Source organism: Setaria viridis, chromosome 3 (genome assembly GCF_005286985.2).
Source record: "Setaria viridis chromosome 3, Setaria_viridis_v4.0, whole genome shotgun sequence".
In the NCBI taxonomy this organism is placed as follows: Eukaryota; Viridiplantae; Streptophyta; class Magnoliopsida; order Poales; family Poaceae; genus Setaria; species Setaria viridis.
The window spans coordinates 48,006,263-48,029,845 of NC_048265.2; the positions used below are offsets into that span (position 1 = coordinate 48,006,263).

At 52.1% G+C, this 23,583-nt stretch overlaps 1 protein-coding gene and 1 pseudogene across 1 annotated transcript; both read left to right on the plus strand.

Annotated features, from left to right (window-relative positions):
* Positions 1-1,586: 1,586 nt before the first annotated feature.
* Positions 1,587-4,611, plus strand: LOC117847510 (L-type lectin-domain containing receptor kinase IX.1). Its single transcript, XM_034728724.2, has 2 exons — positions 1,587-2,872; positions 2,977-4,611. Exons 1-2 carry the CDS (start codon positions 2,089-2,091, stop codon positions 4,224-4,226), a joined length of 2,034 nt encoding a protein of 677 aa, XP_034584615.1. The 5' UTR covers positions 1,587-2,088; the 3' UTR covers positions 4,227-4,611.
* Positions 4,612-19,360: 14,749 nt separating this feature from the next.
* Positions 19,361-20,368, plus strand: LOC117849379 (uncharacterized; annotated as a pseudogene).
* Positions 20,369-23,583: the final 3,215 nt, after the last annotated feature.

Here is a 23,583-nt window from a genome sequence, read left to right on the forward strand (position 1 = left end):
AACGAAAACATCACCACTAACATGTAATTTATGTTATTATGAGCCTATCGTAACTTGAACGAGGTGAAACGGAGTTTAAACGTAGGTTCTATGGGTTAAACGAGGATCTGAGGACCTATCGCGATTAACCGTAGATTACAGGGGTTAGCAGGAAAGATTACCAAGACACAGAGAACAGAGCCCGCGAAAAGCTGAAAACTCGGGGTTAGATCTGCAAAAGGTAAAGGCTTGGATTAGATTGAAAGAAACTGAATAGATCGAGGATTTCTCTGTAAAGTTGCAAGACACATGAAACATGATAGGGAATAACAGGTTCTTCCAGGGGCTAGATTGAAAAGGTGACTCCATCTTCCACCTCACGTCGGGGCACGACGCAGCCACTGGCCGGCGACTTGCCGGCGCTCCGGCGCGGCGGGGAGCCGGGCGGCTGGCGCAGGTGATGGAGGAGAGCGAGGGGAAGTCCGGGGTGTCCTCACCTACGACGGAGATGAACAACGGCGGCCGGAAACGGACAGGAAGCGGGCGGCGGGCGGCTCGGACTCCACGCCGGCGGCGTTCCGGTGATGAGATGGCGAAGAAGACCGGCGGAACGAACGCGTCTCGGCGAGGGGAAACCCGAGGGTGGCTTCGATATGGTTCCGGGGGCGCTCCTGGCGGCGGACGAGCGAAGGCGGTGGAGCTGCGGCGTCAATGGCGGCGGCGCAGGGGAGCTCAAGCTAGGGTTCGTGACGACCTCGGGCGACGGCGGGGGCCTTAAATAGTGCGGACAGGGGTGCGGGCCCACGCGGGAGTCGGAGGAGAGTCCGGCTCGGACTTGAGCTCGGGCGCGGGATTCGCGGCGCGGTCGTTGCGGAGGAAGGGGCGTGCGAGAGCTGGATTCGGCCGGAGGTTGGTGATGACGAAGGGGTCTCACCTGTCGGTGGCTGGTGCGGAGGGAGCGGGCGTTTGGCCGGCGTGCGGAAGTGGGCTGGCGCAGCTTCGCGGGCCGGGGAGAAAAGCTTAAGCGGGCCGGGCGAGAGCGGAGCGAGACGGGCCGGTACAGAGGAAACCAGGAATTTTGAAAAGGAATTTGAATTCAAAAGCAACTCAAACCATACAAAAATAAATGCATCGGCATGAATGCACAGCCATAGAACATCAATATTCAATTTAAAAAATAAATAATTATTATTTTTTCCTATACTAAATTTTCTGTAAAGAAAATTAAATGTTAGGAGAATTTTAAAATTTGGAGAAAATCGTTGTTTAATTATTCCTTTTATTTACATCCTGAAATTCGAAAATTTCAGGGTGTGACAAGGAGGTCCTCCCATGCAACTCAACAGGACTTCAGAGTTCAAAGAAGACAGAAAATGTAGCCTTTACAGGACCTGCAGTGTCACTGTCTGTACCGCGTACCCGGGTTGATTCCGGAAGAGAATCGGGATCGAATCGAAGCAAGCGACGGTGAGAGGAGCAGGTATGACAGATAACAAACAGACTCGATCTAGGCCAAAAGCAGGTCGGCAGCTGTGGATTATGCAGATGGCGTTGGACGTGGTCCGAAGCCCTCAGCATGCCACACCTAACTTGGTTGCTCCATTTGACACAATCTGCTTGACTGCTGCTTCTTTTCAGAAAGGCATTCTATACCCTGACGTCTCGCTCCCCTGCCTCCTCCTGTCCTTGGTCGCATCTCCACAACCGCCCACTTCGACTGTTCTTGCCACCGTCTTGACGTGCCGTCTCTAAACTCTGAACACTAAGCTCTCTGCTTCTTTATATAAAAAAAAAAGCTCTCTGCTTGACTGAATTTAATTTTTTTTTCTGGCTTGTTATATAGGATAGGGTGAAAAGTATAGGCTTGTAAACAGAAACTTGTAAACGAATCCACCTGAGTCGCTGACTGCGGACTTACTGTCTCTGAATGGGTCATGACTGAGAAGCTTCTCCCAAGGCAGTCCTGTCCTCCATCACCAAAAAATATTCATCAGCCGGCCGCACAATTTGGAAAGAGAGCAACACCTCTCAAAGAAGCAGAGGAGGGCAAGAAGGTGACAAAAGAATATAGTAGTAGCAAGCAACCGTGTCCTCGGCCGGTCGACGGCCATGGCTGCCCGTCGTCTCCTTGCCGCCGCCGCGGCCTTCACCTCGCTCTGCGCCGTGGCAGTAGGCCAGAACGCCAAGACCATGCTGCCGTTCGCGCCCACCTGCTCCACGACCGGCAACTACACCGTCGGAAGCCAGTACCAGAAGAACCTCGCCGAGCTCCTGTCCAGGATGCCCGCCGCCGCCGGCGACAACGGCTGGTTCTACAAGGGCAGCGCCGGGACGGGGGCCGACGAGGTGTTTGGCCTCATCATGTGCGTCGCGGACCGCAATGCGACGCAGTGCCGGGAGTGCCTCGACGGCGCGCCCGCCGGGATCACGACGGTGTGCCCGGGCAGCCGGGACGTGAGCGCGGCGTACGACGCGTGCGTGCTGCTGTACTCTGCCGCGCCGACCGTCACCACCGCGGACACCCGCGCAGTGTTCGCCGTGTACGTCTCCGGGGAGGCCGTCACCTCGCAGGGCCTGGGGAACGCGTGGCTGCGGCTGATGACCAAGCTCACCGCCGGCGTCACGGCCTCGCCGCTGCGGCTCTCCAACGAGTCGGCTCCGTACTCAAGCTCGCAGGAGATGTATGGCCTGGCGCAGTGCACGAGGGACCTCAACGCCAGCGAGTGCACGCGCTGCATCAACAACTACATCGACCAGCTGCAAGGTCTGTTTCCCAACAACACCGGCGGCGCCATCAAGGGGTACAGCTGCTACCTGCGCTACCAGGTGGGCGCGTTCGAGATCACCCTGCCGCCGGTGCCTCCGCCGCCGCCGCCTCAACAGCCATCTCCTGGTATGTATTTCTTGGATGCCTATTTCTTGCAGAATCTCAATCAATCGATGCAGTTCATGTGCAACAACGCTGACGCAGTGCGGAATTATTTTGCGCCTCCACAGAGCCTTCATCGTCTTCCAAGACAGGGCTTGCGATCGGCTTGTCTATCGGAGCTGCGTCCTTGATCGTCCTGGCCTCCTTGATATGGCTCCGTCGTCTTCGGCGGCGGAAACGGGGGAAAATCCTCGAGAATGCGAGGGACCATGAGCTTGAAGAAGGCAACTTCTTCGACGACGAGCCGGAGATGGAAGACGAGTTCGAGAAAGGCACCGGGCCAAAGAGGTTTCGCTACGGCGAGCTCGCCGAGGCCACCGACAACTTCTCCGACAAGCAGAAGCTCGGGGAAGGTGGGTTCGGGTCCGTCTACAGAGGATTCCTGAAGGACATGAACCTTCACGTTGCCATCAAGAGGGTCTCCAAGGGCTCAAAGCAGGGGAGGAAGGAGTACGCCTCGGAGGTGAGCATCATCAGCCGTATCCGGCACCGCAACCTCGTTCAGCTCATCGGCTGGTGCCACGGCGGCGGCGAGCTCCTCCTCGTCTACGAGCTGATGCCCAACGGCAGCCTGGACACGCACCTCTACAGCGCCACCGTCGATGGCGCCCCGCTGCCATGGCCGATCCGCAACGAGATCGTGCTGGGGTTAGGCTCGGCTCTGCTCTACCTGCATCAGGACTGGGAGCAGTGCGTTCTTCACAGGGACATCAAGCCGAGCAACGTGATGCTCGACGCGTCCTTCCACGCCAAGCTCGGCGACTTCGGGCTCGCCAGGCTCGTCGACCACGGCCGCCGCTCGCACACCACGGTGATCGCCGGAACCATGGGGTACATGGACCCGGAGTGCATGATCACCGGCCAGGCCAGCGCTGAGTCAGACATCTATAGCTTCGGCGTCGTCCTCCTCGAGATCGCCTGCGGCCGGCGGCCACTGGTGCCTCGCCGCGGGGAAGGAGAAGACGACGTGGTCCACATCGTGCAGTGGGTGTGGGAGTTCTACGGCAGGGGAGACATCCTCGACGCCGCCGACGCCCGGCTGAAGGGGGAGTTCGACGCCGGCGAGATGGAGACGGTGATGGTCGTCGGGCTCTGGTGCGCGCACCCTGACCGGAGCCTGAGGCCGTCCATCAGGCAGGCCGTCAACGTGCTGCGGCGAGAGGCGGCACAGCCGAGCCTACCGGCGAGGATGCCGGTGGCCACCTTCATGCCGCCACCTGATGCTTTCTACTACACGTCTTCGGCTGCGACAGGCAGCAGCAGCAACACCGGCACCACTCAGTCCAGCACGGCAGAGACATTTACCCTCCTGAAATGACCACAGGCCAACTGAATGTAGCATCAAATTTTTACTGATGATTCTTTTTACTATCTACTATGTATGTGTTCCATGTTCATAACAGAATGATTTACTGAGCTAGTGTAGAATTCAGAAACCAAATAGGGGTGCGATCACTGACAGAGGCTGTTCTTGACATCTCATTTACAAGTTCTGACTCGGTTCCAGGTTCAGTCAGCAAGGAGGAGCCTTTCTGAATCAGCAGTCGTCAAACTGTTTTTCTATTCAGGAAGTTCAGGAGAACTCGTTTAAATAGTTTTTTTTTCTTCTTTTTCATTATGGAGTAGTTTGCAAGTTACAGAATTGTGGAAGCTAGTAGTATTACTCTTCTGCTTTGCAATTATTGAATGTCTTGGCAATGAAATACGCAGCAGTCTTATAGCAAAGATAAAGTTGATAAAATTGTAGCTTTGGACCATGTCAGACGCCATTTGGATAATCATCCATCATAGATGAAAGTTTCAGAGCAGTCACCTTTTCGAACAAATTTTTTTTCAGAGTTGTGTCATGCTGTACGAAATGGAGAGAGGAACGGTTGGATTTCTCAGCTGTCCTTCCGCGTTCTTGGTACATTGGTCAGAAAAGTGTTGGGGACATCAGCACATTTAACCGTACGAGCTCGAGTACGGCGCGGTGTCGTTGGCGAGCGGCAGCGGCGAGGCCGTGACGCCGGCGGTGAGCTTGCTCATCAGCGGCAGCCTTGCGTCCCTCGAGGTGACGGGCTCGCCGGAGGCGTGCACGGCGAACGCGGCGCCGAGGTTCGCGTCGGCGGGGATCGGAGCCGCCGAGTACCGAAGCACGCACGCGTCGTACGCCGCGCTCACGTTCCGGCTGCCCGGGCACGATGCCGTGATCCCAGCGGCCGCGCCGGCGAGGCACTCCCGGCACTGCGTCGCGTTGCGGTCGGCGAAGCACATGATGAGGCCGAACACCTCGTCGGCTCCCGCCCCGGCGCTGCTCTTGTAGAACCAGCCGTTGTCCCCGGCCGCCGCGGGGAGCTTGGACAGGAGCCTGTCCAGGTTCTTCTTGTACCGGCTGCCGCCGGTGTAGTTGCCGCTCGTCGAGCAGGTAGGTGCGAACGGCAGCACGGTCTTGACGTCCTGATGAGCAACTGCCATGACGCAGAGCGAGGTGACGGCGCCTGCTGCGACAAGGAGAAGGCGGGTAGCCATGGCCGTTGGCCGGCCGGCGACGCTGTTGCTTACTCTTCTTCCCTTTGATACCCCTCTTTCCTCCACCTTTGAGGATCTGCTCTCTTTCTAAATTGTGCAGTTGGCTGATGAAGAATCTAGTGTCAGGTGGTTTCTGGGCTGTCCAATTCTTGAAAGCAAAAGAATGGGGTTTAGCATTCTGAATGCAGAAATCAGAGTTGTATTAACAGCAGTTAGAGATTCAGAGAGCCAACATGGATCGGACTCGGAGGACCCTTTCAGAGTCAGCAGTCAGCTTAGCTTACTTGAAAAAAAGGACATTTCACAAGAGTGGTTTAGAAGGTTGTGCAAGCCAGCAGTATAAATCTATTTGAGCCTGGTTTAGCTCTGAAGTAGCAGTCTAGCAGATATAAAATTGTTGCATTGGACCATGTCAAATGCCATTTGGATAATCCGCAGTTGCCGGTCTGCTCTTGGGTTAGATCAAGTCTATTATCTTACCTGTTCCTGTTACCATCCTTTTAACTCTGGAGCATGCCTGATCCATCAACCCTGGAGTCCAGAATTCAGGCACGAAGAGATGAACATTCAAAATTTCAAATTCAGTTGTTGTCATGTTACACGAACCGGAAAAAAAAAAGGGAACGTTTCCCAGCCATCATGCTGCGTCTATGCGCAGTACAGCAGTTGTAGTTAGGAATGCTCTGCTGAAACAGCTGCTTTTCAGAGTTAACCTGAAACTTCGTCGCCGTCGGCAGGGTTGACCTGAAGCCTTCAGCAGTGTAACAGTCAGTTTTCCTCCAACGCTGTGAAACAAGATGGCAAAATCTTCAATTGTAATAGTCGGCATGACAGGACATGCTGCAGAACTCGTAGTTGTTCAGTCCATTTCAGATGCACTGTCAGTTTGATCAGATAAAACTCGATTACTCGGTGAAGCAATTAGTAGTCAAAATTACTCTGTTGTTGTTTGTATCGCAGCAGATCAATAATATGGAAGAGACTAGAGCATAACGCGTGCACAGTTGCAGAAAATGGATTTGTCAGTGCCGTGGCGGTCGCAGTCCGGCGGCCGGCCGGTGGCATGGGGCGGCAGGCTCGATCGCCCCCGGCGGCGAGGCGGGCCGGTCCACGAGACGTGAGGTTACGGTCCCGCCCGGAGAGATGATGCCGCGAGGTGGACTCGGGTTGGGCAAATGGCGCGCCGCGCGGAGACCCAGCGGTGCCGTGTCGGCGGCGCGAGCTGGCGGTGCGGCGGTGTCCTGGGTGAATGGCTCAGTGTGTTGCAATGGTGTCAACGTCTTTGTGTCCGCGGTCTCTTTGGTCGGAAACGATGGTCCTGCTCGGCCGCCGTCAGCGGGCGCAGCCGTGCCGTGGCATTCAGGTCGGTCCCGACTCGCTGGCGCCGGCGCCGCCGCGGGGAGCAGCTGGGCCGTGACATGGAGTGCGCGGGGTGCTGAAGCCGCTTGTGGGGATGTGAGTTGACGGAGGCTCGTGTGGGACGCCCAGCGGCGGGGAGAGGAAGCCGCCGCCGGCGGCGGCGCAGCCTCGCCCTCGCCTTGGTGTGAGTTTCGCCAAGACACCTTGGAGTTTTACAAAATGACCCCTTGTTTGATCTAAATATGTACAAAATAGTCCCTACAAGTTTCGTAACACCCCCTGATTTGGATCGCGATTAATAATCGCGATCCGAATATTTACATAATACCCCCTGATTTGGATCGATATTAATAATCGCGATCCGAATACCCCTGTAATGGATTGGCTCCATTGCCGTCGCTCCTCCCGCCGGCCGCCGTTCCAACCATCCTCCCTAGATGGAAGAATCGCACTGTCGTATCTTGCTATTGGACAGAAAAACTGATGATTCCTTTCGGTTTGGACGGTAGACTGCCACCTCGGCCGTGCTCGAGGACGGCGCAGCGCCGCCGCTGCGGTGGAGTCGAGTGATTTGGGAGCAATGCTGGAGGCGGCCGCGCCGGACTAATCAGCAGCTCGAGGCGTTTCCACAATGCCGGAACTTCATTTGCCCTCGCCGAATACGACGGCTTTCGCTTCTCTCGCCACGTTCAGCCGCCTGTCACGCCGCCGTCGCGGCTGTGCCGTGCGATCGTTCAGCCGCCCGGCACCAGGTTGACGCCGCTGGGAGAGCGAGCACCGCCGCCGCTGCTGGCTCCTCCTTCTACCAGCGGGATCAGACGATGACGCGGCGGGCGGGCGCAACGGCAAGGATAAGGCGAGTAGCCATGGCCGCTGGCCGGCCGGCGACGCCGTTGCTCACACTTCTTCGATTTGCTATAGACCTCTTTCCTCCACCTTTAATTTGGTGAGGATCTGCTCTCTTTCTAAATTCTTGGATGAAAAAAGGAGGAGGATGACCCTTTCAGAGTCAGCAGTCAGCTTACTGTAAAAAAAGGGGGTCAATTTCACAAGAGTGGAGAAGGTTGTGCTAGACAGCAGATATAAAATTGTTGCTTTGGACCATGTCGAATGCCATTTCGATAATCCGCAGTTGCCGGTCTAATCTTGGCTTGGATCCAGTCCATTATCATGCATGTTCCTGTCACCGTCCTTTTAATCGTATCCTCAGCCAGATGCCAGGTACCCGGGATGGCATAAGCGTTGGTTCCTGTCAAAGTTGAGGCAGATGCAGGATGCATCAGAGCATGCCTGATCAATCATCACTGGAGCTCAAAATTCAGGCACGAAGAGATGAACATTCAGACTCCATTGTCTTTCATGTTAGAAGAATTGTAAGAAATGAACATTTTCAGTAGCAGTTGGGAACTATGAATGCACTGAAACTGCTGTGTGTTCAGTGTTGACCAAAAACTTGGTCGCCGGCAGCGTCGATCTTCCTCCACCGATGTGAAACAAGATGGCAAAATCTCCAACCCTAATAGTCGGCGTGACTGGCAGCATGACATGTTGCAGAACTCGTAGTGTTCAGTGTAGGCTTGTAGCAGGTCCAGAGTGTGCAAGACTAGAGCACGAGTGCATGACGCGTGCACGGTTGCAGACCACCGCAAAAGTGCCGTGGCGGACGCGGTCCGGGGGCCGGTGTAGCCGTGACAAGCCACGCCGCGAGGAGCGGGACAGCACGGAGGCCGGCACCGCCTGCCTATCCGGGGCTCGAGAGCCCTGCGGCCTGGACCGGCGGACCTCCGCCGACGAACGCCGCCGCCTCGGCTTCGTGCTTGAGGTCGGCCAGCTCGACGTCCAGCTGCGCGTGCACGGACATGCTTCTCCGGCGATACTCTGGTGGCAGCGGCGCGGTACGGCACAGCAAAGGTGGTGCGGTGGTGCCCGTGTTCCGCAGCGGCGCGGAGGCGGGGCCAATGCACCGTGGAGCGGGACGGAGAGCCGGAGACCATTCTCTGTTCTTGTTTTCCTGTCATATGCGACAGATAACGATCCCGCACATGCGAGACCCACCTGTCCTAGGAGTTCATGAACTCACTGAATGAGCTCCAATCCATGTTCTTGTGTGCAGATCCTGCGTATTTGACGTCTATTCAGCTAATGTATCCCGCAGGCCGGGCCGTTCACCGCCCACGCGGTGGCGGTGTACAAGGGCAACCTGGACCAATGCGGGCCACCGCTGAAGCAGGCGTGCTCGATCCCGTCCTCGCTGTCGAATCCGCCCAACGCCACCGACACGCCGCCGGCGTTCGCGGCCATCACGAAGAATCCCGCCCGCGCGCCGCCAGGCAGCTGCGGGATCGGGAGAAGCTCCGTCCGGGGGCTATCGTCTCCATCGTTCTGGACATCGCTGGCGCAAGCCTGAGGACGACGCCTGTGACATGGCGATGCAGGAGAGCTGCAAGGTGAGCGAGAGAAGGCGGGCGGGCGTGCCGGCGACAGCAAGCACGATCACTTGCGGCGGCGACCGCGGCCGGATGAACAGGCTAGGGGTATATTCGTCAACTGAGGTATGAAAGGAGGAGAAATGAAAAAGAAAAGAGAGGAAGTGAAGAAAATATGAGAGAGTTCCTTGGATCGAAGGAATTCGTGTGCTTCGGTGTTAATTTTTGAAAGCCTCACGAATTGAGTGTTAAGAATAGTGAGGCGTTCGAATTGAGTGATATCGAAATTTCTCTGATGGGAGAGGGGGAGGCACCAGGGGGTGGTGGCGGGGGTGGCAGCTACCTCCTACCTGGCTGCTACTGCTATGATTCCATTTCGATTCGCGGCTGTGGTTGCAGCTTGCTGCAGGAGGCAGCAGGGGGCAGTGGCATTGGTAGCGTGGAGCACGCGGTGGCCACGTTGGCGGAAGGAGAGACCTTGTCGCATATGCGGGGCCTACCTGTCAGCTCTCTCTTCCTCCTCTCCCCCGTCTTCCTCCCCTCCCTTCATCCGATAACCCCCGTCTTCCTCCTCTCCCTCACCTTCCTCCTCTTCTGTTAGGGCTTCGGGTCGCCGCCGCCGCCGCCGGAATTAGAGCTTCAGGTTTAGTGCTACCGGGGGAGCCTGTCATCGACATTAGAAAGTGGGGTGGGGGCCGGAGGTAGGCCTTGCGACGGAGGCGGATTGCAGGGTGGTGCAGCACGGCGGCGAGGATGCCACCGACAGGGGTCGGCAGCTGGACAACCGGTGGACTAGGGACGAGCGGGAGCAAGGGTTGGAGGTGAGCTCCCCGGCGGAGCCGGTTTAGGGTGGTGGATGCGGCGGCGAGAGCCGCCGAAGCCGGAGGAGGAAGGTGGTGCTAGGGCAAGCAGAGGAGGAGGAGGAAGGAGCCGGAGGAGGAAGGCGATGGGGAAGTCGCGGTGGAGACAGGTTAGTACGCGGAGATAGGGGGAGGGTCACTAGTGACAGGAGTCGCCGGAGACGATGTAGAGGGGTGGCGTGGGGGCATGCAGGGAGGAAGGTGGTGCCAGCAGCCATCGTGGACCGGCGGCGGTCTTTGGGCCACGTGCCATTGAAGGCGTTGAGAGGATGCCGCCGTCGGTGGGGCAACCTCGCCAAACTTTTGCCGAGACATTGACCCCTGTTGTTTTACAAAATGGCCCCTAGTTTTGATCGCGATTATGGATCGCGAATAATAATTGCGATCCAAACATTTACATAATACCCATATTTTGGATCGCGAATAATAATCGAGATCCGATTATTTACAAAACAACCCCTATGATTTTAAAAATACCCTATATTGGATCGCCATTAATAATCGCGATCCAACAGTTTTGCATAAAGGCCCCTGGATTGGTTTGGTTCCACTGCCATAGCTCCTGCCGCCATCCGTCGCCGCTGCCGCCCCTCCAAGTTCCAACCCTCCGCCATGGATGTAAGAAGCGCAACGTCAGATCTGCCAATTGGACAGGGAAACTGATGATTTCTTTGGGTTTCACGATAGATTGTTGCCTCCACCGTGGACGGCGCAGCGCCACGGCGGCGGCAGCGTAATCGAGTGATTCGAGAGCAATTCAAGCGGCTGCCATGCCGGACTGGTAAGTGGCTCGAGGCGTTCCCCACATTGCTTTCACTTCATTTGCCCTCGCTGAACACAAACGGCATTCGCTTCTCTCGACACGTTCCACCACCCGTCACACGCGCTGCCACGGCTCGCGTGGTCGGGGAGCAGCTGGGAGAGCGAGCAATGTGGGTAGTGACCTGGCCGCTAGCTCCTCCTCCTCCTCCTTCTACCAGCGCCATCAGACGATGACACGGCGGGCAGGCATGTCGCCGTATTAGAGATATGTATAGCCTATGTATGTACACGTATCGTATATCTCTTGTAGTTGTATACTTGTACACCAAGCCGGTCTAGGCTATATATATGAAAGGTCACCTTCCTCATGGGCGTGTGGTGTAATTCTCAAATTCATCTATCTCTCTACATGGTATCACAAGTTAGGGTTCTTTCGCTGCCCTAGCTCCCTAGCGCCTTCCTCGCGCCGCATCTGTTGGAGGTATGCCCTAGAGGCAATCATAGAGATGATGATATTCCATTTGTATCCATGATTTGTATGTTGTGTTCATTGAATATCCATTGAAGGCTACTTGAATTGATTTGCAATTATGTGAATTGTATGTGAAACTCTTTACTTGTATGGTTATTCTAAAGTTGTCCCTAGTCGGAGTTCATGTGAGGACACACATGAATATTAGACTAGCACATGTATTAGTTGATGACTATGTTTCACAAGTCATGGACATGGAGATGTTGAACTAATAATGTGGACACATGTGGAGACATGTGCTAGGACTGACCCAACACGAGAAGTAGTTCTCTCTTTAAACAACATATACGCTTTGTCCTTAGACCTGAGATTGTCACATGTATTCTAGATGTGGATCGACCTACTTAGGGGCTATCAAACGCTACGCCGTAACAGGGTAGTTATAAAGGTAGCTTTCGGGTTTGTCAAGAAGCATGCTATGAGACATGGTCAATGAAGATGGGATTTGCCCCTCTCTGATTGAGAGTGATATCTCTGGGCCCCTCGAGTGATCGGATCCGAAAATGCATGGCCATGCTACGTACGGTTAAGAGTTAACCTACAAAGGGATTCCGAATCACAGGATCGAGAAAGAGCGGTCAGCTTGAAGCTAGACCAAATATCGTGAGGCAAAAGGAATAGAATGTATATTATGTTGTGGTTCGTCTGATATGATCTTCGTGTGCGTATAGGAGTTGGCACATCTTGCTAGAGACCGCTACCGACTATTGGGCCGAGTAGGAGTACTCGGGCCATGTCTATACGTATCCGAACCCATAGGGTCACACACTTAAGGGGTTGGAAGCCCAATTCGGATCAGAGCCACGACGAGCCGACGACGAGCCGCGGCACCGGAGCCGATCTTGTTGCACGTGGACGAGCTGCTGAGGAGCTGCTGGACGTGATCGACTACGTACGACTATGTGATCGTCTTCACTGCATCGACGCATATCTACATCTTCCGCACCAGTAGTGCGTCGAGTGGTAATCCCGTGATCCTTATACGACAGTTCTTACTGGTTATACGCGGTAGAAAATCTGAATTGCGCTAGCGTAGCCTACCTCGTATCCCAACAGTGGTATCAGAGCCGTAGCTGCTTAGTTTTGGATTCGGGATGTGTGCATATGGAGATATGCGAGTTTTCCGTTTGATCTATGTCCTGTTTTCGTGCCCTTGCTGCAATGGTAGTGTAACGACATACTCCTACCGGTCGGTTTCCGCCATCGGAGTTAAGTGATACACGTAAATCCAGTTGCAGTGAGCGAAGATCAATATGATTGGTCGAATCGAAATCCAGGGTCATACGCCAGGCGCATTAGATGTGCAATGGTAGATGAGATCTACTGCCGGGGTCGGGATTTTTGCCGCATGCGTATGCTTCGGTAAATCAGCCGTAACTTTTCGGTACGATCTCGGATCGGGGCGAATTTTATATGAAAATTGATCTACAGAAAAAGTTACACATGAAATTCAATGGCTTTGCCATTTTTGGCGAGATTAGATTTCCCAAATTCGGCTTGGAAGATGGAGTTTTGGGCCTCCCAAGTTTGGAACGTTAGGGCGCCTAACTCTGTTTTGCAGGATGTATGTATGTATCTTGTGATCAGTATGGCCCCCTTGTGTATGTGATGCATGTGTGTAACTCATTCGTGACCTGCGTGTCGCGCGTACGGCAATACAGCAGGAGCCATATGTGTTGTCACTTTATTATATTTAATGGTCTGCGTACCAATCTGTGATGATCCAAGCAACTATGTAATCTTCATTACTCTTTACTAGCTATTAAGCGTAATAGCATGTTCTAGTTCTTGGAGGACTCATCACCAGAAGAATGGCGCACATGGAACATGGAGATGGAGATCACCATGGTGAACAGATTCTATGGAGATGGAGATCACCATAAGAAAAACGGGCCATACTGTGTCACAACTGTGTGAATGCTATTCTGTTTATGTTTTACTTTCTGCATGCTGTGATGTTAGAAGTAGAACGATCCCTCACAAAGTTTAAGTTAGTATGCCCTCCCAACTAAAAATTGCACCGTCCCATGTCTTGTACAATTAGTGGTGGGTCTATGAAATTAGGGTGCCACTAGTTTTCCTTGACTAGACGGGTTTGTGTCGGATACTTACACGCATAAGGGTTGGTTTGCTTAACAAGGTTATCTTAACGGTTAAGGACCTTGGGGCATAAAGGTTGGGCGCCGAGACATAGAGATGTCACCCAACAACAGGAGTCATATGTGATATGATTAGCAAAAGTTGCTTTCCGATCTACCTTGTTTGCTAGCGGTGATGCTAAAGCTCACTAGTGGACTTGTTAGTTGTGGATCCTGAATCACTAAGTTTCAATAGAGGGATATTGATTTTAGTGGGAGTAGATTTTGTTAAATTAGTTTAATGTGATTTTCTCTATCATGGATACGTTTGTCTTAGTGTATTTTGCATTATTTTGTTGTAGATTAATGGCACCTAGCAGCACTACACCGTTTGCTTTGCGTTCGGTCCTTGAGAAGGACAAGTTGAATGGAACAAATTACTCGGATTGGATCCGTAACCTGAGAATTGTTCTCAGGGCTGAGAAAAAGGAAGATGTTCTAGACAACCCACTACCAGAAGAACCTGCTGATGATGCACCCGCTGCTGCTAAGAATGCTTACAAGAAAGCATGTGATGCTAACCTCGAAGTAAGCTGCCTTATGCTTGCTTGCATGGAACCCGAGCTGCAGATGCAGTTCGAAACAAACCATGAGGCGCACGATATGATCGTGGCGCTTAGAGACATGTTCCAAACACAGGCCAGGACTGAAAGGTTCAATGTGTTTAAGGTCTTTGTTGAGAGCAAGCTAGCAGAAGGCGCAGCAGTAGGACCACACATAATCAAGATGGTTGGTTACACTCAACGGTTGGAGAAGCTAGGCTTCCCACTAGGCCAAGAGTTGGCCACTGATTTCATTCTTTCGTCTCTTCCGCCTAGCTATGGGAACTTCATCTCAAACTACCATATGCATGGGACGGAGAAGGGTCTGAATGAGCTGTGTGGCATGCTTAAAACAGCAGAGGCTGACATCAAGAAAAGCGCTAGTACCAGCCATGTGATGGCTATACAGAACAAGCCTAGCTTTAAGAAGAAGGGCAATTCTTGGAAGAAGAAGGGCAAGGCTGGAACGTCCAAGCCAAACCCACCGCCCAAGGTTAAAGCTGGACCTGGACCTGCTCCAGACAAAGAGTGCTTTTACTGTCATGAACTTGGTCACTAGAAGAGAAACTGCAAGCAGTACCTAGCTTCCTTGAAGAATGGCGGAAGTAAGAGTACTTCTACCTCAGGTACACTTGTTGTTAATGTTATAGACAACATATTTCTCGCTGATACAATTATTAATTCTTGGGTATTTGATACCGGATTGGTTGCTCATATTTGCAATTCGATGCAGGGAATGATAAGAAGTAGAAGCGTGGAAAGAGGAGAAGTTGATTTCCGCGTGGGCAATAATGCAAGAGTTGCTGCGTTGACCGTCGGGACGATGCAACTCCACCTCCCGTCAGGATTTATTATGGAGTTGAATAATTGTTATTTCGTTCCTAGTTTAAGTCGAAACATTTTGTCTCCTTCATGCTTGATGAAGGATGGTTATTCATTTGCGAGTGAAAACAATGGTTGTGTGATCTCTAAGAATAATATGTTTATGGCTTTTGCACCCATTGTGAATGGATTATTTGTTTTAAATCTTGATGGTTCACCTGTCTGTAATGTAAGTGCTAAAAGGCCTCGGCCTAATGATTTGAGTCCTACCTACTTGTGGCATTGTCGTTTGGGTCATATAAGTGAAAAGCGCATGAAGAAGCTCCATTCTGATGGACTTCTAACTTCGTTTGATTTTGAATCATACGAGACATGTGAGACTTGCTTGCTAGGCAAGATGACCAAGACGCCTTTCACAGGATTTCCTGAGAGAGCAGTAGACTTGTTGGAACTCGTACATAGTGATGTAATATGCGGACCAATGAGCACGACGGCTAGAGGAGGATTCCAATACTTCATAACTTTCACTGATGATTTTAGTAGATATGGCTATGTCTACTTGATGAGGCACAAGTCTGAAACCTTTGAAAAGTTCAAGGAATTTCAGAATGAAGTTGAAAATCAGCGTGGCAAGAAAATTAAGGCCTTACGATCTGATCGTGGAGGCGAGTATTTGAGCCACGAGTTTAGCAATCATCTAAAGAGTTGCGGAATTGTTCCACAACTTACGCCGCCTGGAACACCTCAGAGAAACGGTGCGTCCGAGCGACGTAATCGAACTTTGTTAGACATGGTTCGATCAATGATGAGCTAGTCGGACCTAGCGTTGTCATTTTGGGGATACGCTCTAGAAACAGCAGCTTTCACACTTAATAGGGTACCATCTAAATCCGTAGTTAAGACACCATATGAGATATGGACTGGAAAGGTTCCTAGTTTGTCTTTTCTAAAGATTTGGGGATGTGAAGTGTTTGTCAAGCGACTTCAGTCGGACAAGATCACACCCAAGTCAGATAAGTGCATTTTCGTGGGATAGCCAAAGGAAACTTTGGGATATTATTTCTACAACCGATCAGAAGGCAAAGTGTTTGTCGCTCGGAACGGGGTTTTCCTAGAGAAAGAGTTTCTCAAAGGAGAAAAGAGTGGAAAGACAGTGCATCTTGAAGAAGTTCAAGATGAGCCGATCGGGCAAGAATCAATGAGTGATGCTAACGTAGCAGAACAAGTTGAGATACCCATGGCAAGAGAAGCACCGCCACAACCACGAAGGTCGGCAAGGCTCCGCGAAATGCGGGAAATATTATTGTTGGACAATGATGAGCCTGCGACATATGCAGAAGCAATGATGGACCCAGACTCCGAAAAATGGCAGAGTGCCATGCAATCCGAAATAGAGTCCATGGGAGATAATCAAGTTTGGAACTTGGTTGACCCGCCTGATGGTGTTAAAGCCATAGAGTGCAAGTGGATCTATAAGAAGAAAAAGGACATGGATGGAAATGTTCACATCTATAAAGCACGACTTGTCGCAAAAGGTTTTCGACAAGTTCAAGGAGTTGACTACGACGAGACCTTCTCGCCCGTAGTGATGCTTAAGTCCATTCGGATTATTCTAGCTATAGCTGCATATTTCGATTATGAGATATGGCAGATGGATGTCAAGACAGCTTTCCTGAATGGAAACCTAGCTGAGGACGTGTATATGATACAGCCCGAGGGTTTTGTCGATCCGAAAAATGCTGGAAAGGTATGCAAGCTTCAGAGATCCATTTATGGATTGAAGCAAGCATCTAGGAGTTGGAACATTCGTTTTGATGAAGTAGTCAAAGGGTTTGACTTCACCAAGAACGAAGAAGAGTCTTGTGTTAACAAGAAGGTTAGTGGGAGCTCTGTAGTATTTCTAATCTTATATGTGGATGACATATTACTGATTGGAAATAACATTCCTATGCTTGAGTCCGTAAAGACTTCACTGAAAAATAGTTTTTCGATGAAGGATTTAGGGGAAGCGGCATATATTCTGGGCATTAAGATCTATAGAGATAGATCAAGAAGGCTTATAGGTTTAAGCCAAGATACTTACATTGACAAAGTGTTGAAGCGGTTCAGCATGGAAGAGGCAAAGAAAGGGTTCTTGCCTATGTCACATGGCATACATCTCAGCAAGACTCAGTGTCCTTCGACTGCTGATGAGCGGGATCGCATGAGTAGAGTGCCATATGCCTCGGCTATTGGATCTATCATGTATGCAATGATAAGTAGTCGCTCAGATGTTTCATATGTGCTAAGTATGACAAGCAGACACCAATCTGATCCAGGTGAGAGTCACTGGACAGCGGTGAAAAACATTCTTAAGTACTTGAGAAGGACTAAAGATATGTTCCTCGTCTATGGAGGTGAGGAGGAGCTCGTTGTAACAGGTTACGCCGATGCTAGTTTCCAAACCGACAGAGATGATTCAAAGTCACAATCAGGATTTGTGTTCACACTGAATGGTGGTGCTGTTAGTTGGAAGAGTTCCAAGCAGGAGACGGTGGCCGATTCTACGACAGAAGCCGAGTACATCGCGGCTTCGGAAGCCGCGAAGGAAGGTGTTTCGATAAGGAATTTCCTCATTGAGCTTGGTGTGTTCCCGAATGCGTCCAGCCCATTGAATCTCTACTGTGATAATAATGGGGCAATTGCGCAAGCAAAGGAGCTAAGGAACCACCAGAAGAACAAACACGTAATGCGGCGATTTCATCTCATTCGAGACTTCGTTAACCGGGGTGAGATCAAGATATGCAAAATACACACGGATCTGAACATTTCTGATCCGTTGACAAAACCACTCCCGCAGGCTAAGCATGATGCGCATGTAAGAGCTATGGGTATTAGGTACCTTCTAGATTGACTCTAGTGCAAGTGGGAGACTGTTGGAGGTATGCCCTAGAGGCAATCATAGAGATGATGATATTCCATTTGTATCCATGATTTGTATGTTGTGTTCATTGAATATCCATTGAAGGCTACTTGAATTGATTTGCAATTATGTGAATTGTATGTGAAACTCTTTACTTGTATGGTTATTCTAAAGTTGTCCCTAGTCGGAGTTCATGTGAGGACACACATGAATATTAGACTAGCACATGTATTAGTTGATGACTATGTTTCACAAGTCATGGACATGGAGATGTTGAACTAATAATGTGGACACATGTGGAGACATGTGCTAGGACTGACCCAACACGAGAAGTAGTTCTCTCTTTAAACAACATATACGCTTTGTCCTTAGACCTGAGATTGTCGCATGTATTCTAGATGTGGATCGACCTACTTAGGGGCTATCAAACGCTACGCCGTAACAGGGTAGTTATAAAGGTAGCTTTCGGGTTTGTCAAGAAGCATGCTATGAGACATGGTCAATGAAGATGGGATTTGCCCCTCTCTGATTGAGAGTGATATCTCTGGGCCCCTCGAGTGATCGGATCCGAAAATGCATGGCCATGCTACGTACGGTTAAGAGTTAACCTACAAAGGGATTCCGAATCACAGGATCGAGAAAGAGCGGTCGGCTTGAAGCTAGACCAAATATCGTGAGGCAAAGGGAATAGAATGTATATTATGTTGTGATGGTTCGTCTGATATGATCTTCGTGTGCGTATAGGAGTTGGCACGTCTTGCTAGAGGCCGCTACCGACTATTGGGCCGAGTAGGAGTACTCGGGCCATGTCTATACGTATCCGAACCCATAGGGTCACACACTTAAGGGGTTGGAAGCCCAATTCGGATCAGATCCAAGTTGGATTAGGTTTAGAAGTACTAATGGGCCTCGGATCCAGAGGCCCGTCAGGAACCTCTATAAATAGAGGGGTGGGGGCGCCCTAGGGTGAACACCCTTTTGGCGAAACACACCTGCCGCGCCTCCCACACCCTCGCCTGTTGCAACTCGTGGATCTAGCAGTCCGGCTTGCGACGCTTCCTCCCTGCACGTGTGGATACCTTGGAGGTGTTGCGCCTGCAGCACTTGGACGAGCCGCCGACGAGCCACGACGAGCCGACGACGAGCCGCGGCACCGGAGGCGATCTTGTTGCACGTGGACGAGCTGCTGAGGAGCTGCTGGACGTGATCGACTACGTACGACTACGTGATCGTCTTCACTGCATCGACGCATATCTACATCTTCCGCACCAGTAGTGCGTCGAGTGGTAATCCCGTGATCCTTATACGGCAGTTCTTCCTGGTTATACACGGTAGAAAATCTGAATTGCGCTAGCGTAGCCTACCTCGTATCCCAACAGCATCCTCCTCCCCGTGCGCCGACTCCCCGTCGCACGTCCACACCAAGCGCTGCTGATTCCTTCTCGCCGCGCTTTCCTTTCCCCAGCCAGCAACGTGCCCTTCCGTTGCATGTGCCTGGTCACGTAGAGATTCATTCTACCACGAGCCTCCTTTCCCGTACGTCCTCCAGTTCACCACCAGGACGCCCGCCGACTGCGTCATTCTGCATTTGATCGACCATGTCGACCTCCTCGACGGAGTCCTCAACGGTCTTGTCAACAACGGCAGCGACCTCGCCTCTGTCCAGCTCGCCGTCCGCTCCCTCGGCACTCGACGACTCCGTCGGGTTGATCTTCATCCACCCTTACACCACTATGTCGGTCAAGTCACATGTGCCGATCGAGCTCCAGATGACCAACCCTAACTTCAACAAGTGGTCAGCGTTCTTCAGTGCCATGTGCGGCAAGTTTGGGCCACTGCCGCACATCGACGGCTTTGCTCCACCCCGAGCCACCGACCCTACATGGCAGCAAGCTGATGCGTGCGTTCGGAGCTAGCTATTTGGTTGTGTCTCTGATCGAGTCCTTGACCTCACCATGGAGCCAGGCCAAACAGCTCGCGCCCTCTACGTCGCCATCGAAAACCTGTTCCAGGTGAACCGCGCGCCACGTGCCATCTTCCTAAGTCACGAGTTTCACTCGATGACCCAAGGGGACTCGTCCATCGATGACTACTGCCAGTGCATGAAGACCGCCGCCGACGCCCTCCGCGACATCGGCCACCTGGTGCTAGAGCCCACCCTCGTCCTCAACATTCTGCGGGGCCTCAACAAGCGCTACTCCACCTGCGGTGACAATATTGCTGCGTTGCCTGTTCTCACCTTCGCTAGTGCCCGCAATCAGCTCATCCTAAAGGAGTTGCGATTGGCTAATGAAGACCAAGTCTCGGCATCGACGGCTCTCCTCGCAGCCGGACCTTCTTCCTCGTCCTGCCCTGCCTCTGGTTGCCGTAACACAACTTCCTCCTCTACATCTGCGGGTGGGCAACAGCAGCATGGCAACGCCGGCAGCGGGCGGCGCTCACGGCACAACAAACGCAGTGGCAACCCTGCCGCTGGGCAATCGTCTGCTCCACGGCCTACCACCCCCACTGGTTCTTGGGTGTGCATTAACCCCTGGGCCTTGCAACAGGGTGGTGCTCAGCAAGCCGACGGCTCTAGCTGGTGGGCACCTCTTCCACAGCAGTAGGGTGGCCCATCCTGGCGTGGTACACCGGGTCTGCTGGGCCCGTATCCACAGCAACAGGCGCATACGGCCTTCGCCCTGCTTTAGTTCTCCTCACCGACACCGTCCTGGGATCAAGCTGGAGTAATCGCAGCCTAGCAGCAGATGTTCGTCCAGGGTGGGATGCCATGGGTGCTTGACTCCGGTGCAACCTTGCACATGTCATCATCTGATCGTATACTCCTCTCTCGCCTTCCGTCATTTCCTTCTTCTATAACCGTAGGCAATGGCACAACCATCCCTGTCACCTCCCATGGTCAGTCCATTCTTTCCACCAATGCATCTGCTTTTACCTTGAATAATGTTCTCGTCGTACCATCTCTGATTAGAAACTTAATTTCTATTCATTAGTTTACTCGTGATAATAATTGTTCTATCGAATTTGACGCATTTGGTTTCTCTGTTAAGGACCTTCAGACCCATCGCATGATTCTTCGCTACAATAGCAACAACGACCTCTACACTTTTGAGCCAGCCGCCACGCCCACAGCCCATGCTCTCATTGCAGTGTCATTAGCTCCTTGGCATCAACGTCTTGGTCATCCTGGTCCTGCAGTCATAGGTACTCTTCATCGCAGATAATTTATTTCCTGTAATAAAGTAGCTCGCTCACTTTGTCACTCATGTCAGCTTGGCAAACATGCACGCCTGCCCTTTAGCACCTCTACTTCACAAACTAGTTCTCCTTTCGAGCTTATTCATTATGATGTTTGGATGTCCCCTGTTACTAGTATTTCGGGCTATTCTTATTATCTGGTCCTTTTAGATGATTTTACTCATTTTTGTTGGACCTTTCCCCTTTGAAAGAAATCTGAGGTGCATTGCCACATTATTGACTTTATTGCCTACGCTTAGACTCAGTTTGCTCTCCCTGTTAAGTGTTTTCAGGCAGATAATGGCACGGAGTCGGACTCAATTCGCTCTCCCTGTTAAGTGTTTTTAGGCAGACAATGGCACGGAGTTTGTTAACACAGCCACCACCTCATTCTTGAGTGCTCACGGCATCCTTCTCTGTCTCTCTTGTCCATACACCTCTCTGCAAAATGGGAAGGCCGAATAGATTATTCGCACAATCAACAACTCTATGCGCACCCTCTTGATCCATGCTTCTATGCCGCCCATCTACTGGGCCGAGGGCTTGGCTACGGCCACCTATTTACTAAACAGACGTCCATCCTCTTCTATCCGCAATGAAGTGCCTTATACTCTCCTTCATCGGTGTCCACCTCTTTATGACCATCTTCGTGTATTTGGTTGCCTATGTTATCCAAATTTAGAGGCAACATCCCAACATAAGCTGGCTTCTCGTTCTGCTGCATGTGTTTGCTTGGGTTATCCCTCTTCCTGTAAAGGATACCGGTGCCTCAACCTCTCCACTAAAAAGGTTATTATCTCTAGACACGTAGTCTTTGATGAATCGATTTTCCCGTTTCACCAAACTGCACCTCGTCTGCAGCCAACCTCCTTTGATTTTCTCCATACGAATGTTGATTTGGTTGTGCATTCTCCTACTAACCGTGTGACAGTTCCGTCCTTTCCTAACGTTGAGCAGTCGCCCTATTTTGCGCACGCTCCGTCACCCGCCGACGTTGAGCTAACGCGTCTTGCTGCAGGTTTGCTGGACGGGTGTGGTTTCGTGCCCCCGTCAGGCTCTAGCCCCGCGGCCGCTTCGCTTGACGCTAGTGTCGAGCAGCCGCAACCTATTTCCAGCGGCACTGGTGTGCATGGTATTGTGCACCCATTGCCTACTCGAGCATCTTCATCGACCGTGGGCTGTGCTGCCCTAATTGGCCAGCAGCAGTCTTCCCCTGCAGCTCTATCTCCAGCTATTGCTGCTGGGCCAACCCAAGCGTTAGGGGCGGTCTCCACTTCCCCAATGCCTGCTGTTGAGCCACGACCAGCACATGCGCTGCCAGCATCTTCCTCGCCACCAGGCCCCTCCGGCCTCCAGTATGCTCGGCGTCCACCGGCAGCTCTGCACGCGCCGCAGCGGCTGCTACGTGCTGGTGCTAGCGTACGTGCAGGCATCCTCCAACCACCTGCTCCCTCGCCTCGACCGATGCAAGGGCCTCCACCACCTCCAGTATGTTGGCCCAGCCCCTCAGCTAACTCACGCAAGGTGAACACGCGCACACGAGCACTAGCTCTCGGAGATACTCTGAACTCTCACCAGAAGAAACACGCACGCACAGGGCACTTGAAAAGGGCACTTAGAGCTTTTCCGGCACTGCACAACACTTGTGCCTTTTTTTTATATTTTTTCACACACAAACTGATTATATGATCTCGTATTTAAACACACACTAGTAGCCTTGGCCTCTGTTCAGCGATGTGCTCAACCACTAGCCGCAAGAATCGGTCAAGAAGCTAGCTAATCCCTACACTAATGCATCGAACATGCAAAGCAAGATCCAAGGTAACAGCTCGTACACGTTCAACTCCAACGGCCGCCAGAGTGCGCACATATCGCTTCCAGCTCCTAGACGTGCACCACCACTAGGCCAAGCACCTGACCGAGAAAAACCTGCACAACTGACTCTGCGTCACATTTGGCACTGCCACTTGGTTGCCGATCCGCTCACTTCACATCGCCGATCCGGCCACTACACCATGCAGCACACGTACACCACTAACTAGCCAACGACACGTAACGCTGACACACACACACACACACGACACGATTAACAAGTCACACAAATCAACAAGATTAAGTCTAACAATCACCCCCTAATCTTGTTGGCTTTATTCTGCACCTTCGCATTGGGCTTCACAACAGCTTGGGCTCATTATCGACGTCCGCCACGACGAGTTGCGCCACACCGTTCTGCACTTTCTTCTCCACAGGACACTCATCAGCGAAGTGTCCGAACTCACCACAGTTACGGCAGTCGATCTTGGACTTGTCGAACTTGCCGCGGTACTTCTTCTCACCGGTCTTGTTGCTGTTGCTATTGGAGCCATTGCTGCTCATTTTCTCTTGAGCAACCATGGCCTCCCACTCGGCACGCGTGAGCCGTGGCTCAGCACATGTGGCCAACAGCTGCTGCTCCACCTCCTTGTCACGACGCCGCCCCTTTGAAGACTCCTCGAACGCCCTCAAGCGCCCAATCGTCTCCATCACCGACATCTCCTCCACATTCCCCCATTGCTCAATGGTGCTGATGAGGGGTCCGAACTTA